General features: G+C 39.5%; 1 protein-coding gene across 1 annotated transcript; it reads right to left on the minus strand.

Moving 5' to 3' along the window:
- Positions 1-498: 498 nt before the first annotated feature.
- coq10b (coenzyme Q10B) lies at positions 499-15,904 on the minus strand. The gene is made up of 5 exons (XM_007578881.2): positions 15,689-15,904; positions 8,524-8,679; positions 5,643-5,835; positions 2,591-2,692; positions 499-1,544 (listed from the first exon to the last, which is right to left on the minus strand). Exons 1-5 carry the CDS (start codon positions 15,880-15,882, stop codon positions 1,377-1,379), a joined length of 813 nt encoding a protein of 270 aa, XP_007578943.2. The 5' UTR covers positions 15,883-15,904; the 3' UTR covers positions 499-1,376.
- Between the last annotated feature and the right edge of the window lie 1,576 nt (positions 15,905-17,480).

Consider the following 17,480-nt stretch of genomic DNA (forward strand, 5'->3'; position numbering starts at 1 on the left):
CTACCGGAATCACTTTCGGCGTCCTACGTTGGAGAGGACAGCGAACGCAACGCTACAAGACAGGCGGGATCGTAAAAGTGAAATAACCGTTTCCGTAGCAACCTGACGGTACAGTACATGGGTCATGTTCTGACTGCGCGACCTTTTGGGATCACATTTTGTTTTTGTGCCCTTTAAAGTTGAAGCGGCCACAGAGGAGCGTCCCGATTCCTGACGCACCTGAACGCCTCGCCTGCTGATGCACGCTCCCCTTTAGCTCGCCTCTATAAATTATTGACCTTTTTACATCAGGGGTGTCCAAACATTTGCCCTCAGGGTGCCAAAACTAGCAAATTTAAACATTCAATTAGAAATGGAAAAACTGCTCTGTCATTTTTATTTTTGGTTTTTACTAGCTAACACTTTTTTTTTTATTATTTGTACATCATTAAAAGATCCAAAACATTAAAAGTGCTTTGGACTGTTGCTTTATTCAAAGTAAAACAGATAACTTCCACATTTTTCCATGTTTTCCATTCAATCTATGATTTTTTTTGTTCCATCATCAATTGTCAAGAAGTCACGAGTTTTCACCGTTCGGCCAAACTGAAGCATTTCAAGGGCGACAAATGGCCCCCGGGCCTCACATTGGACACCCCTGTTTTACAAGCATCAGTACCAACTGTCATGTCTCCCGTAGGGAGCTCTCCTTCTACATACAATATGTTAGCTTACTATATTAGCTTTTATATTCATCACTTTTGCTTTACATCTCTTAGATTTAGCTTTTGTTGAAAAGAATGTTCTAATCCTCCTCTTTGCCTTTGAGTTTCCATATAAATAGAGGTTAGAAAATGCTTCATAGTGAACTATAGAAAAACTTCCCTAAAAACCAATCGATCAGACCAATCCCAACGCCCGGCTAGCGTCGCTCAGTGCAACTTCTCTCAACGAGCCGATTTAGTCAGAACTCCTCTAACGGAGACTTTTACAATCAGATTTGACAAAGACAAGCAACAAATCCTCTGGTCCGACACGCCGGAAACCAGAAAAGGCTCAGCTAGAAAAAAGGCCACTTCATGTAGAAAAGTGTTCGACAAACTGCTGACAATCAGTAGAAAGTTTTAAGAAATGCTAATGCTAAAATGCTAGCCGTTCCAGCTGGATTTCCTGATGTCAGACGTGACAGCATTACGGTTTGAACGGAGGTGCAGATATTCTTTTTAAAAAACGAGCGTGCTGCTCCGTCTCTATGGTTACGGCTGGCAGCCGCTTCCTGACGGGTTCTTCGCTGCTGTGGGAAAGGCACTGCGCGGGGCGGCAGTCCTCTGGCTCTTTGGCGTTGTGTGAAGCTGGCGGGCGGAGTCACGGGGGAGGTGGGAGGTTGGCGGCGGGTGCTACGTGTGGTGGACCTCGTGGAACATCAGCTCGCGGGGGATGGGCGTCTCGGCGCCGTGTATCGTGGAGGCGCGACGCTCGAACGCCGACACCATCTGCTTCACCACCTCGTCGAAGAAGACGTTGGCGAGCTGGGAGTGGAGGAGGGAGCGGAACTCGAAGGAGATCTGGACAGGGGGGGGCGGGCTTCGTGTTAGCAAGCATTTCTCACAACATGTCACCTCAGGCAAACTGCATCGTCACAACACGCTTGCTGCATTTCCATTGGCCAGAAACTTGCACAATTTCACATTTCGAAAATAAACCTATTTAATGGAAACATGCCAATTTCAGAAAATACTTGTTTTTGATTAAACAGAAATGTCAATGCTAGGATGAAGTGGGGTGATTTTTGGCTGTATTGAAATTGGTTTATTTTGTAAAACTAGAAACACTTCTTTCTGTATCATGAGTGTGCCTGTCCCAGTAAACAATAAATCAATTAATTGCATAGTAAATAAAAACGAGCTCAATCATTTTAGACTGCATGATTTATCGTTTTCCCATTTTGTCCCTTTCTATCAAAATCTAGATGACAAAAGTTCATTCTGGTTCTTTGGTCTCTTTTTTTGAGGAACAGTTAATCTACAGAGACTTCATGATTCATTTTACTTGTGGTTTCTGTTGTTTTGTTTATTTATTTTGGATATTTTAAAATGTCTTCCAGTTCCACTGTTAAATGTTCATTAGAATTTAAAGTTTATTGATCTTTGAGAATGTGCTCTTGCATTGTTATGAAATTACCATTATGTTACTTAAAAATGGTCTCAAAACAGTAATATTATTGTTTATTGCAGTAACTACTGTGCTTATTAAATCTGTTATGGTGTTATCTGGTTCATGAGTCACAAGTAGTTGGAGGATGATGGCACCTCATGTTTTTTAATAACTTATCGCGTTAAACTTATTCACCTGTGATTTTAATTGCGCTTCTTATTTAACAGAAACAGTCTGAAATTGTCTTTTTGGGGTTTTTTTTTTTTTTTTTTTCGACTTTAGCGTAATATTTACATAGTGTTGCACATTTGTAATGGAAAAGCAGCTATTGCCTCTATGGCTACATTCACACAGCAACTCTTTATGCTCAATTACAATTTTTTGCTGCAATGCCATCAGTTTTTTTACTTGTTTGTCATCTATAGTAGTAATTAAAGCCATGGTTTACTTTACTCACAGCAAAATCCACAGTGCAGGTCCGAGGGTAGCCAGGGAGGCCCGGGCTGAAACGCCACACCGTCTCCAGGTGGTTGAACAGCTTCCCGTCTGAACAGGACGCCTAAGGACACACACAAACTCATTTAGGTGGCTTCAAACCTCCACTGACGGGGTGATACTTCACTCATTTATTTATAATCTGAAACCTTCTGGTGTCTTTGCTCCCAAACTCTGACCTTTAACCTAATACTTCCTGCAGCCATGCATCCAGGGAGGGACGTGTGGCTGTTTGGAGCAGCTGGTTCCACACTCTTAGTTCTGACCTCAACACTCCTGGGCTCACAAATCACAGAACGACCTGAAACGTGCTGCTCAGTCAGGCCCAGAGGAACATCCTGTCCTTTGGAGCCTCACAGCTTTTAGTGTCTTGGATTCATTTTGCCCTCCAAAGCCAATCAGCTTAAAAACGGTCGGGCTGGGCTATTTTTCCAGCTAATGTCAGAGTTATGTTAAAATATAGAAAAGGAAAACACCAGAGTCGTCCCCAGATGTTCTCCAGATGCAACTGAAAGTCCTGAGTCCAAACCGATTCACTTTCAGTCCTGGACTAATGATTCCAATTTCAACTGGTTTTATTTCCTAAGAAATGCTCCATTTGTGCATTTTGACCATCATCTGAACACAAACCAAAGTGCATCAAAGTACATGTGTTTATGGAACAATATTAATTATATTAATTCTAATTTCATAAAGCAGAGCTGCAAACATCCAGCAACTTTTCGCTTACAAAAAAGGAAAGTTATTCTTTTAGTTGCCATCATTAGACAAAGATTTTCTAGACCAAACAAACTGAAAAAAAAGGGAAAAAAAAAAAAGGCTTGTACTTTGTGTCACCAAAATATTGCACATTTAATTTATTCCTGAGCATCTAAAAACAAACAATAAAAAATATTTTGCATTTTAAGTTGGAGAAGCAACATGGCTCCTGAGTTCTTTCTGGTCCATTTGGACCTTCTGCTCTGTAGCTGGAATCTGATCCCATCAATAGCAGGCGGCTTATGAAAATGAACCAATGTGAGGTTTAAATAAAACTGAGAAATGAAATGAAAATGTCACTATGATTACATGAAGCTCCATACAGTGAGTTTTTGAATGGAAGGAATATTAACCCTCAGCTTTGTTATCAATTGGTGGGTAGAAACTGTTTATTCAGCAAAAAAACAAAAAAAAAACAATAAAAGAACATCCAGTTATGAGACTTCAGGCACAGCTAATCGTCAGCTCTGCTTTGACTAGTCCTTTTCCCTCCTGATCTTTCCCCCTGGTGAGGGTGGAACAGATCTGAAGTGGTTGATCACAGAGCGGGTCATGAAACGAACATGAGCTGCTCATCAAAAACTGAAGGTTTCAGCCACTTCTGAGGACTAAAAACCTTTTCAACCCTCTCCTAATGTCAGACAGGTGGCTCAGGTTGTGAATTTCCACCTGATCTGCTCTGGGGGATGAGAAGAACTTCATTCTTTCCATTTCAAATTCTTTCAGAGACTTTGTTGCTAAATAAGGGCCTTAGCCTAAAGCTGGGGAATGTGCACCGTTTTAAATGAAAACATTGCTCAAGCTTTAAAAAAAAAAAAAAAAAAAAAAAAAAAAAAAAAAAAAAACCTACTTCTGACTTGTGAGGTTTTTAAAAATCCTACAGCAGGATGAAGTTGCAAGTTTCCCCAAAACATTCAAATCGCAGAGTCATCCTGACAGAGGCAGATCAAGTCTGAGCACGAGAGGAACGGGTTGGTTTTCTACAGAAGCTGATGTGTGAGGTTCCACAGGGCAGGGGGGGAAACAGAGCCGCTTCTGGAAACTTTTAAAGACAATAAAGCAGAAATCTGTCAAAAATTCTGTTTAAAGCTCACCCATCATGGCAAACTTCTCCATTACTGATCTGATTTTTCTGCCTCTATCCCCCCCAAAATGATCAGAGGATAACACCAACTACATCCCTTATCGAACTGTTTAAACAGCTGCTGCTGAGCAACATTTTGTAGATGTTTTACACGATCCAACTCAGATTTCTTTAGAGTATATGTTGAATAACCATACAGTAACTTTTAATTATGCTGTAGATGTGTCCTTACTGTAGAGTCTGTCATTGTTACTTCTGTTTTTTATATTTTTTTCCTGAATTTCCCCACTGAGGGAAAACAAAGGTTACTTCTATTCTGTTCTATTATTGGTGTCGGTGCTGAAAGCCCTCTGAAAAGTTGAACTTATGACTAGGCTGAGGTTTCTGACAAACACCTGCCTCAAATGTTCCCATCTTAATGGATTTTATCACATTTTTTTGCTTTTTTCCTTTAAAAATGCACAGTTCTTCCATTATTTCCCCTCACATTGTGGGGAAAAAAAAAACTGATTTAAGCCATAATAAAATATCTCAAATCACTTGCGCTCATTCATGTACATGCTCAAAAACAGAGCATTAGAAATATCGCAATATTTGCTTGCTTTCTTCTCTGCAGTCTGTGCTTCCTGCTCTATGTGACCGTTAGCATGTAATTTCTATCACGTGAAAACTGTTGCTAACAACATGAGACTTTATTACATATAAATATTACATTAGAATGAAAAAAATACAACTTTAGAAGTCATAAGCTACATTAGCCAACAACCATTGCTCTCCAGTCCTTTGCGATATAAATATCACGGACAATGATATTGCGATAACGGTACTTGCGGTATATTGTAAACCCCGACTCAAAACCAGTCCACTGAGAAAGTTTTCATACCCCTTGAAGTCTCCATGCTGTTTGTTGGACAATATTATCTAATAAACCTCTGAGGCCTTCAGAGAACAGCTGCAGTTATGTTGAGGTGAAACCAGATGTAGTGAAAATATAAATGCACGCCACACTTTTCAGATTTTTTATTTTTATTTTTTTTAAACATACTGGCAACCCGTGTCATTTTCCTATGACTTTACATTTCTGTGCTAATTTAGAACAAGAAACATCTCTCTAAAGTACATCCAGGTGAATGAAAGGGTGTAATTTGGGCTATGTATGCTTGTGCGTTACCTTGACCAGGTGGGGTCGCACTGTCGTGATGAGGGAGGTGTAGTTCTCCACCACAGGGGGGAAGCCCACCATCAGCTTGGCCTTGCAGAACCCGGAGCGCCTGAACACAACGTCCGACTTCTTACACCAGGGAACGAAGTGGCGGTAGTTTTCCACCTGCGCCACGACGTCATAGATTTCCTGCATGGAATACCTGCAGAACAGGGAGGGGAGTGAAGGTCAGTGGCCGGTTCATGTGACGCAACACCCAACGGGACGGGATGACGCAGAACCCATGACTGAGGCGAGAGAGGAGGGTGGATGACAGCCAGGGATAAAAAATAAAAAAAAAGAAGAAATGATTAAATTAAGATCTGGAATAGAGTTAGGACGTGCAGAGTGAGGGACACGCAGAGACAATGTCCAGCTCCAGCTGGGGGGGGAGTAGCTGGCACCTTCTGATGTCTATTTATACCTGCAGATTTAGTGATTATGACCTCTGTGTGGAACACTGAGTGCGTCACTCATACATGTGGACAGAGAGGCATTCCGGGTACTTAAAGTGTGAAAGGTCGACCTGCGAAGGACGGCAATGACAGGGCAAAACAGCTCTGGACAGGGCTGAAACAATTAATCGGATTAATCGTGATTATTGAAACATTCGTCAAATGACTAACAGACTCTAAAAAAGGCCATTTGCTGAAAGAACAACACAGTCAGAGCATTAACTAAGACAAAACTGTAGAAAGACCAAATACGTTTTGCATTTAAGATGCAAAACAAAACAAAAAAAGAGACAACTTCTTTGTCTGTAAATCTGTTCTACCCAGAACTCTCCAAGTGACCGTTTTAGCTTCACCTGGTTCAAAGTCTTTAAAAAAATCTCTTTAGTTCCTTTTGGTGGTCAATTCAAAAAATAATCATCCGATCAGCCCTACACTGTAACAATTCAAATTCTGCAGACTCTTTATTTAACCACTCGAGCCTTTTTATAGCAAGAAAATAAACTTTTATGCCTAAAGTGCAATAAGAGTATTACATCAGCATACGCTTGATTATTTGTATCAAACAATCCTTCTCTTTAGCTGAAGAAGGTTTTTCTTCTTAAAGGTAAATTTGTGTATTTTTTGGACAGTTTTGGATTAATTGCTGCTCTGACTGTGTTGTTCTTTCAGAAAATGGCCTCTGTTAGACTACAATTTAATTATTAAACGATTACTATATTAATTGACGAATTTTTTTTTCAATAACTGACTAATAACTGTTTCAGCCCTAGAATGTGTCAGGAAGGGCTGAGCTTTTCATGTTGATGTCAGAAGTACTGACAGATGCTGCAGGTGCATTGCTACAAATGATCAAGCATTTACTAGAAAAATGCTTTGTTGTTGCATTTTTGGCAATAAAAAAATACTTTGCCATTTAAAAAAGAAATAGAATTATTTGCTTCTTTGCATTTTTAATATTATACAAAATAGACTTAAATAGTTAAATAAAAAAATCTGCAGAAAGTGCCAAATCTTCTATCCGATGAATCGATTATTGGTCAGAATTAAAGGAGTAATCGATTACTCAAACAATAATTAACTCATATTTCAGCTCCATAGTCAGTAAGCCGGAGCTTTCCATCGCTTTCCTTCCTGGGTCTCGCACTGATCTCGCAGAGAAGGGCTTCATTTCATTGCAGATTGAGACACAAAGACGGGATTGTGTTCTCCGTTTTCTGTGACAGTGTGAAACCAAACTTAATCTGCTCCATATGAGGGGCAGCGTGTCTGTCGGTGTTACTCTGAGGAAGCAACATCCGGAGAACAATGCATTCCGTAAAACGCTGCTTTTACCAAAAAAGGATGTATGACTGACCTAAAAAACAACACACTGCTGGCCCTTTAAGCGGGGCCAGAACACAACGCTGAGGCTCCCGCTGAGATCTGAATCCATCGCGCTCATTAAGAGCCATAAAGAGCCTGTGGACGTCCTCGAGGCACTGAAGTTTCTTCTTACTTTGAGCAGATGTTGTTTTTCAGGTTTTTCCCCACAATCTGCGTTTCAGTGAGTTGTTTAAAGAAAGTTGTTTTCTTTGTTTAAAGCCGAGCTGCACCTTCTCTAATGAATGAATTGTTCCTCACAAAAAAAAAACAACCAGCGTGCAAACCTAGTAATGGACATTGCTTATGTTCTCCGTTTCCATCCTCTTCCCTGGAATCATCCTGGCCCGACCTTCAGAGCAGCAGCTAGTCGGAGGTTTCAAATACTAGCATGACGTGGTTCTTGGAGTAGAAATATGTCGGGGGTGGGGGGGGGGCAGAATAAGTATCATTTTACAATTGATTTAGAAGAAAAAATATATTAAAAAAAAAACCCTGGAAGATTTTGTACAAGTTCCTACATCATAATTGAAGCATTTCCCATGAACAACATTTTAACAGCTGAACTTGGTTTTTGGAAGAAAGAGAAGAGACTGGTTGCCCTCCTTCAGCCTGCTGACAGGCAGTGCACAGCTGGAAATGAGAGAGAAGCAGCAGATGGTACACCTGGGTACCAGAACCTGAGCCAGTTCTGCAGGAAAGGAACATTAGCAGTGATGCAACTGCTAATGATGACTTCTAATTTCATGGTAAAGTTTGGTGCTATTAAAGCTGCATGTAACTTTTAGTAAAAAAAAAAATTTAAACTGACATATTTGATGAAACTGTCTGAAACAGATAATCTGTAAAAATATTGAGCTCCCCACCTCCTTCCATATTACTCCGATACTTTAGACATTGCAAATTCGGTAAAGTACCGTAGGTATTAAATCAGGCCTGTCTGCAGCTGATCTGACAGCAGAAAATAAGATCTTACAACAGAGTAAGAAGCCACCACTCAATAAAAGAGACACACAGACCAAGCGGCGCCAACGTACCCAATGATGCGTCTCTCCGAGTACTCCTTCCTCTTGGAGAGGGAGTCGGTGAGGTTGAAGAAGCTGCGTGCCGGCAGGACGATGGGCCGACCGGACATGGCTCCGCCCAGCAGAGGAGGCACGCGCGTCATCAGGATGCCACATGACGACAGGTATCTGGTCGGCAAACAGAGAGGGGGACAGAAAGTGAGGCTTTGTAGGCTAAGAGACACTTTCAGTTTGGAAACCTTGTTCGATTTGTCCTCGACACGACCCCAGATAAATCAGCTAGTCAGCAGGAACAGGGCTGCAAACACTCGACTCCAGACCAGAGCTTATAGAGGAGCACCACCGCATGTCCACTAGGCATAAAAATGCACAACTTGAAAATGCAAAATAAATTAGCTTAATGGATCCACGCCAATTTCGGGGGGGAAAAAAAAAGTTTTTCTATAAAAAGTTTTTTGCACCAAGTTGAGGTGTTCTTTCAAAATGTTCACATATTTCACAGAACTGCGATGGAAACACTTTCTTCTTCGCTTCACGAGTCACGTGACGACAAGACGTTGCAGGAGGATGATGGTTTGTTTGTGTTTTTTTTTTCAGCTTACAATGGAAAACTCTGCACATGTAGCCACGCCAACATCTGAATAACACGTCACCTCTGACAGCTGCTGCGCCATGACTGAGTTATGAGCTGCCATGAATCTGAATGTCTTGAATGCACGTTTAATTTTCATTTCATTTTTTATTTAATGTAAACACCCCAATTGCAAAATGGTGATTTTTCAACATCAGCCGAAAATAGAGAAATATTTGCGACACATTTGTAATGGAAACGTTGCTCTCTGCCATGGGAGACAGCAGATGTTTTATGACCTAACGTCAGTCTAGCTGAGGGATAAACAGTCAGAGAGCAGAGTGAATGAAAAAGGTCAACTTTACGTCAGAGTCTGCGGACTTTGATATGATGATGTCGACAAATACCAGCAGGCTTCAATAGGGATCACTTCTGGGGACAAAGTGATGAGATGAGGCCATTTCTCGGACACAGTCTAGCATCCGAATCAAGCCAACATTTTTCCAGCTCTGCCACTGATACTAGAGGATTTAGAGCTGAGGTTTAAATCGCAGAGATGTGCTGGGAAGCTGCTGCACCTGGTCCAAATCGAAGGAAATCTGAATTCAGGAAGAGGCCTTTGGCCACCGAGTGCGGAGACGGGATTCACCCAGGAAGGAGGTTGAAACTAAGACAAACCAATCAGATACTGAATGGTTAGTCAGTGTCTGATGTGCCAGACACTGGAATTTTCCAGTTTTTCTATGACTGGCAATGATTAGTGATCAGCAGGCCAAAATAATAATAATTTAAGAAATCAGGTTTTCCCCCATATTGATTAATTGCATCAGAAATAAAAACTCCCACCATTTTGAGGATACAGCATGTTTTTTTGATGCACTTAGGTTATAGACAGATATTTTCTTTTATGAAAGAACATAGTGTATTTTTTTTTTTATTTTACATGTTAAAGGGGCAGATTTGTGTATTTTCGAGGCAGTGTCATTTTATAGCACAATCAAGCAACTATGTATAAATTAGGTTTTAGCTTCAGTTGTTATAAAAATGCTGTGTATATCAAATATGACAAAAAAATTTTACTTTGTAATCTAACTCCTTGAAATGGGGCCTCTGTCTCTTTAAGAGGCTCCTGCTGTTTCCAACATGCAGCCTTCAGCCCATCAACATAACAAGGCTCCTCTATTAAGACTTTAACAATGTTTTTGTTTTGTTTTTTACCAGCATTGCAACATAAGTAGTTATGATGAGCTAGATAGATGCACAGTTCCACCAGGTGTTTGCTAATGACTGCTGCTGCTAGTCTAAAGGAGCTCCAGGTATGTTTTTGATGAGAGAATATTACAAAATTATGTAAAAAGAAAAAGTTGATTTTACACAATTCTGCCCTTTCAAGGGACATAAAATCAATATAAGACATAAAATCAAAACGAGAAGTAGAGATAGGTCAGGAAAGGCCCGATCAGTGCATCTTCACTCCGTCCATACAAACAAAGTGAAGAAGAAGAAGAAGAAGTAGAGCGTAAAGGGAGAAAAGTGAAGCAAGCCAGACAAACAGCACGAAGAAGGTTCATGAACAATATAAGATGAATCTCTTCAGGTTTTTCTGAAAAATCTCTAACTTAATGTTGGGGAGAACCCCTCAGGTGCCTCTTTAATGAATACTTTGTGCAACATAATTACAGACTAGAAAACGAAAAAGCCACAAATTAGGAACTAGCCAGTTCTTATTTGAGGTTCTGTGGTTCCAAGTCCTTGCATTTTTAAGAACAATTCCTATTTCTGCTTTACCTGCAATTCAGAATATGCATTTTAAAAGCTCACAGTTTACATATCACACAGGCTGTTGTATTTATTTCCAGTTGCTGAAGTTTACAAAGCAACACAACACTCTGAATTCAATGTGGTGACCAGAACGGCAAATGATTATCTTGTTCTACTGCTCAATACGCAGGAGTTTATCCCTCTCTTTTTCAATGCATCAAAAATAAAATTAGATATTTTTCTAATGCGGAGGAACAAATGGCAACAAACATACTCTGAATGCAAATGGAGTATTATTACACAGCCCTGTGAAGTCCAGACATTTGCATGGTGGGCTGTCGCTATAAATCAGCAGGAACTCTGGCTCCACAGGCTGTTTTCTAGGAAGCCTCCAGAAATAAACGTCCAACAGGACAGGAAGTGAATGCATCGCAGGAAGAAGTTTCCCCCGCTGACCGCCGCCGTCCTCTAAGGTTTGTGTTTCCATACACAAGAAACCAATGACCGACAACTACAGAGTCATGTGGAAAAAATGAGGCAGGCCCTTATTAGAGTGTGTTTTGGTTCAACCATTTTTGGACGAATGGATATTTATTTTCAGTTTCTAAAAGGAAATGAAAATCTTATCCTATGATAATCAAAAGTTTAAAAAAAAAATACCAGTTATCAAACGCAAACATTATAAAACTTAATCTGCTTTTATCTAAAATAGACAAGCAACACTAAAATTTAAAGCGACTGTTCTGAGCTCTCTCACTCAGCAATGTTTACTTCTGACCTGTCAAAATACCAAAAACAAAAAAAACAAAAAAAACCTATTGCGATAAACGATAACATTGTTGTTTTGAGACAATATAACAGTAATAATGGAAGAACAATGGAAGAATACATTCTCAAAGATCAATAAACTTTAAATTTTGATGAACATTTAGACAGTGAAACTGGAAGACATTTTAAATATCCAAAATAAAACAAAACAACAGAAACAACAAAATTAATTCTGAAGTCTCTGTTGATAAAATTTGTCTTTCAAAAAAAGGAATAGGTGAGACCAAAGCAGCAGACTGAAGACCAGTTTTGGTAGAAAGAGAGAGAAAAAGGAAAAACGATAAATCAAGCAAATGAAAATTATTGAGTTTTACTTTATCATGCGATTAATTGATTTACTGTTTAATGTGACAGTGTCTGATCTGTGTTCTTAATGACAGTAAACATACACATTATTACACAGCAACTGCAAGGTAATGCAATAAGTGTTGGATTTAACATGCAGGCGGATGTAGAAACCCTCTGTAATGCAACAAGGCCAAGGTCACGCTTTACAATGAGCTTTATGTGACCTGCATGACCGTGGAGCCACACTTTTCCAGTCAGTTCTGGTCACCTCAGCTTTTCCTGAGGACAGAAAGTCCAGAACTGGGCTGATAGTTAGGCTGCAGTTGGAATATAAGCCAGGTTAAGTTAAAGTAATCGGCGGTCAAAATCAGTTTAAAGTCGTGTTAGATGGGGTAACTCTGGGATTAAGTTTTTATATGTTTGAGAAGAATTGGAGTTTGATCAATAACCGATTATTTGAATAAAGAAAGATTGATTACCAGCCATTTTAATCATTGGATAATCTTCTGCAGACACGTTAAAGAACTTGTTATAGATTCAGTGCAGTCTCAGGCAGTTGAGACAGTTTGCGTATTGGCTGAGGCTTACAAGTAGTTATGACGACCATTAAAATAGAACTAATCACTAATATCAGGCTCTAAAGATGGATGGGGATTAAAATGTCAATTCCAAATCATTTTATTGTTTTAAATCAGTGAAGCCCAGTTTTTCAGTCACTGCTCTCTCACTCAAACGTTTAGAAATTTTCTCTCCTGATATGTTTGCCATACAGAAACACAAATGTAAAGCTAAAAATAATGTATTTATAATAATAGTAATATGTTTTATTTGTATTGCACTGTTCTAAAAACTCTACAGGAATTAACGCAAAATTAAAAACTCTCGAGTACATCCAACTAAATCGTAAAAGAAAAAAATACTTAAATATATACACACAGTAAAAACACACAATAAGAAAGTAAAACATTAGAAGCTGTTCTGAAACGGTGTGTTTTTGATTTTGATTTTTGATTAAATCAATTTAAACTGCAAAAAAAAACAACAAAGAGAGTTGAAATTTGAAACCAATTAATTAATAAATGACTGATCAGTTATCACAACTGGAGTTTCTGCTCCAGCTCTCCTGGGATCAAGTGAACAAGTCTGACCCAGATCCGTCCTGACGGCATGAATGAGGACTCTGTTAATCCTCAGGGGGGAACACGCTGGCTTGTAACCTACACTGCAGCCCCGAATCAGCACCTTAAATGGGGTCCTGGTACAGCGACAGCGGCGGCCTGCGGAGCTGCCGCCTGTGATTGGCCGCTGCTGAGGGACGGGGCTGGCTGCTTTCGTTGGCTCGACGTGCCTGGCAGTCGACCCAATAGCTGCTCCACAATGTCCCTGGCACCAGATGTTTCCCTGCCCCCTGGAGGCCTGAGGGTTTGTGCAGGACTCTCTATGACACTTAGAAACATTTATGAATTATTCAATGATGTCTACAATCTTATCAGAATGGTGCAAAACGACATCAGGAAAACTTTAATATGTCAATATTGATTTAAGCCTAATTTCAAGAGTAGAAGAATAATAATAGAATTGAAATGTGAAATTAAGAGCAGTCAATGTGGTGCTGTGCTTGTTAAAGGACTATTAATTGTAAAGCAAAGCTTTACTGTTGTAGACAAAAACAAAATGATCAGAGGAGGCATTTCAAAATGACTTTAGCTTCTTTTATCAGCAGTTAGCCTTGCTAGTCTCAAGCCTGTCACAATAAGCAATGAATCACAATAAGCTTGATAATTTCCTTTCTGATCGTTAATATTTTTTTAAGCCAATTTATTTCATTTATAGAAACGAATAATCTGTCATATTATATATTTATGGTCTAGGTTTTGTATGGTTTGCATTTTCTTTTTATTTATTTAAAACACAGTTTTATTTTGGATATTTAAAATATCTTCCAGTTCCATGACCTAACAAATACCACACGACCGAGCCCCTCTGCCGTCAGAAACAGAAACATTTGTTAATACTGGCCCAGATTTATTTATCAGATGGATACTGATGTGGTAAAAACATGACCAACATCAGCAGACACCGATGTCAATGCCGATATATTGTGCAACACCAGTACAAAGACTATTAAAACACAAAGAAACGGGAACAGAATGAACACAGAGGGGAAAATGAGACTTAGAAACACTGAAAAAGTCACAGGAATGCAAAACATACAAATACTCCAAAACTAAAATCACTCTGTAATCCAAAACCACAGCAACCTCATATCCTCAAGGCTTTACGTATTAAGAAGATAATCTGTGGCATTAGGTTCTACAGAGCTGCACCCCTGCACATACCTCTTACATAATAGCTTAAAAAAATAAATAGATATCCAATTATAACTTTATGGGGTGACATAACATGATGTCACCAGTAGATAAAAGTGGCTGTTCGTCACGATGTGTCGTCTGGACCACCTGTTCCTAATGCAGACCTTCAACAGGAGCCAGTTCACCAGTACCTGGAACATGAGACAGCTGACCCTTTGTTCTGACCTCACACAGGTGTGCCACAAAAGAAATGGCTGACCATGACAAGCAATCAACTCAACAGGCAGCAGAAACTGGGCCCAAACTACAAAACAAAGGCTGTTTACTCTCTAGTTGTACCTGGGAGATGTGGACGCTGCAAACTGTGATGTCAACACATTGTCTATCCTAGGAAAAGCAGCCACAGCACAGGAAGCATGTATTCATACTACCTACACCGTTAAAATGTATCCGCTTTAATATTTATGCTTTACATAGCTTATATGGGACATAAGGAGATACTTCCAAACATCTTGGAACTAATGAAGGGAAAGCTCTAGATTTGGATACCGAATCACACACTGTTCTCATTCAGAAAATACTATAAATGAAAATATCAGCAAACTGATATTTGTTTTCCAGGGTTACAAGATATTAACTTGAAAGCTGATATTTTTACACAGCGTAATTGTGGTTTTTACTTAAAAAGGAAAGCTAAAACTCATACCTATATCATCACAGACACTTATAAGGAAATCTGTAATAACTTTGCGATAGAGAATATACTGCTTGAATTAGCGTCTGTTAAAAACAGGAATATTTTGTGATCCAGGTGATCGTTGACACTACATTCCAGACCAAGTCGAGATTTAAATCGCATCCGAGGGCAGGTAACTTTATCAGTATGTTGGCGTCATTAATAGATGAGCATTAATGAATTCCTGCCGATCAAGGCTGAAACAGCAATCACAGTATCCGTGTTTTTCTTGACTTATTTTGGTTTTAGTGTTGAACAGCAACAAAGTGACAGTGGGCAAATTTTGTGCGAGAAGCAGCAAGTTATCACATTATGACACATACGGGATCTGTGGGACTAAACGAAGCTCATAGCCAAAGTACTAGTAACTGATTAGAATATTTGTAGACCCCAGCCCAAATCGGCTTTTCCCCTAGCAACGCCCCTGACATTTCAGTCTTTGGGGGAAAAAAACGAGGTTCTTCATATCAGATACAGCCATTTAAAGATTAACTTTAAAAACAGTGCAGTTACTTAAATTCTTGTACATTCAGGTATCAATAAACCAAGCTTTTTGTCACCCAACGTGAACGGAGTAAGTTCGCTACGGCTCCAGTTGCTGCCTGCGTGTGCTGGGAGCCTGGGGTGTTTCTCCCCAAAACCTTCCAGGTTTAGTCGAAAGCAAACAGGCTACTTCTTTACCTGACATTATTCCTGGCCTGAATTTCCCGGCTCGCTGTGCTCGGTAACTGCTTCAGGTACTCTGCTACTCTCCGTAAACTGCGGCCGCCTCTCGCCATCTTCTTTCTTTGACGGTTTCTTCTTTCGCCTGCTGCGACAAGTTCACAGGCATACAGCGGTGGTATGCTAGCCACGTTGACGTCACCTCCCTTCATCTTTGCTATTGGTCGATCCGTATGCACTAAACGCTCTCATTGGTCGGTCAACCCACTAGTAGTGACGTTTGAGCACGCGCCTAAGCGCGTACCCGAGAGTCACGAGATGCTGGCTCCGGTTTCAGCGTCTTCTCACGCAGGTTCAAGCAGGTTCACTGTTTTCAGTTAAAACTTCTTAAGCCTAATGACAAGACAAAAAACTTTTCCCACCTTCATATCCGCTTACCATATACTGGCTCTAGTTGGGTACTACTGACACATTCACTTCAAATTGAATTCAATTGAAAAATACTTTATTTATCCTAAAGCAGGGACATTAATTTCTGTTGTAGCTCATATTATTCAATGTCCTTCAAAGAGTTGTTGTAGATATTGATGGCTGTGGGCAGGAAGTATGTCTTGTAGTGGTCTGCATTACAGCAAATTTGAAGAAACCCTTGCAAATGCTTGAAATTATACTAAGAGTAGAGTAAAGTATCCAGAAATTTCACTCAAGTAAGAGTAGTGACAATTTATTATAATATTACTCAAGTAAAATTAAAAAGTACGGTGTAGTAAAACTACTCCTAAAAGTACTTTTTTTTTCAATAAAATTACTCAAGTAAATGTAACTAGTTATTACCCACCTCTGGATGTCATCAGTCCATGCAGATAAATTGCTTAGTTCTTTAATCTAAATCAATAACATATATAAAATTATATGATATTTTGATGGAGAACTAACATCCTGTTATTCTTTCTTTTTTATATATAAATTCTGTAATTCATTATGAAGTGCTGGAGATAAATGGTGTCACAACACCACAGTGTAAAAATCTTCTCTTCACTGTAAGCACACACACACACTGACACACAAAATTGCTGCTGGTGTTAAGTAAGCTTTACACTGGTGACAACAAAACTTTAACCTCTTAGACACCCTGAACCTTTTTTCATTGCCGCTGAAAATCAGTTATTCTGTTTTCTTTTTTAAAAGAAAAGCTTAAACTTCCATAGTCTCAGCAGACGCAATGGTTTTCAGGGCAAATTTAGAACTATTTTAGTGATGGAGCTTTTGTTTGATTATAGAAAAACAATGACATAACCTATTTACACGTGCAAAATGTTAATTGCAGAAAAATTATTTTGTGCTGCACTCTGCACACACCATCCCTACAGTTAAACATTGTGGTGGCAGCATCATGTTGTGGGATGACTTTCTTCATCATGGATACAAAAGCCGGTCATACTTAAAAGGCAGATGGATGAAGCTAAATGCAGGACAATCCTGGAAGAAAACTTGTTTGACGCTCCAAATATAATTGAGAATGAGGCAGAGATTCCAACTTTTAGAACGCCATGAACCTAAACATACACACAGAGCTACAAAGGAGTGGTTTTTAGATCATGTTAAAATGACCCAGTCAAAGTCTAGACCTAAATCCGGTTGATAAGTGCCAAGGCAGGAGCTAAATACAAATATGCTCCAATTCTGCACTACTTTCTGATGGTAAATGCCAATAAAATATACTAAAGTCTATAGCTGTAAAGAGACAAAATATGAAAAAGTTCAAGTTGTATGAATGCATCTGCAAAGGCACTGTTTACATTATGACATC

The sequence above is a fragment of the Poecilia formosa genome, unplaced genomic scaffold, assembly GCF_000485575.1.
Source record: "Poecilia formosa unplaced genomic scaffold, Poecilia_formosa-5.1.2 Scaffold496, whole genome shotgun sequence".
Lineage (NCBI taxonomy): Eukaryota > Metazoa > Chordata > Actinopteri > Cyprinodontiformes > Poeciliidae > Poecilia > Poecilia formosa.

What these genes read in the sequence shown, in the direction of transcription:
- coq10b (XM_007578881.2), bottom strand. Translation starts at nt 15,882, where the DNA reads ATGAAGGGAGGTGACGTCAACGTGGCTAGCATACCACCGCTGTATGCC. An exon ending in TCGGAGAGACGCATCATTGG is followed by an intron (nt 5,836 to 8,523) that starts GTACGTTGGCGC and finishes CCTGTTCTGCAG; the next exon opens with GTATTCCATGCAGGAAATCT. An exon ending in TGCGACCCCACCTGGTCAAG is followed by an intron (nt 2,693 to 5,642) that starts GTAACGCACAAG and finishes GTGTGTCCTTAG; the next exon opens with GCGTCCTGTTCAGACGGGAA.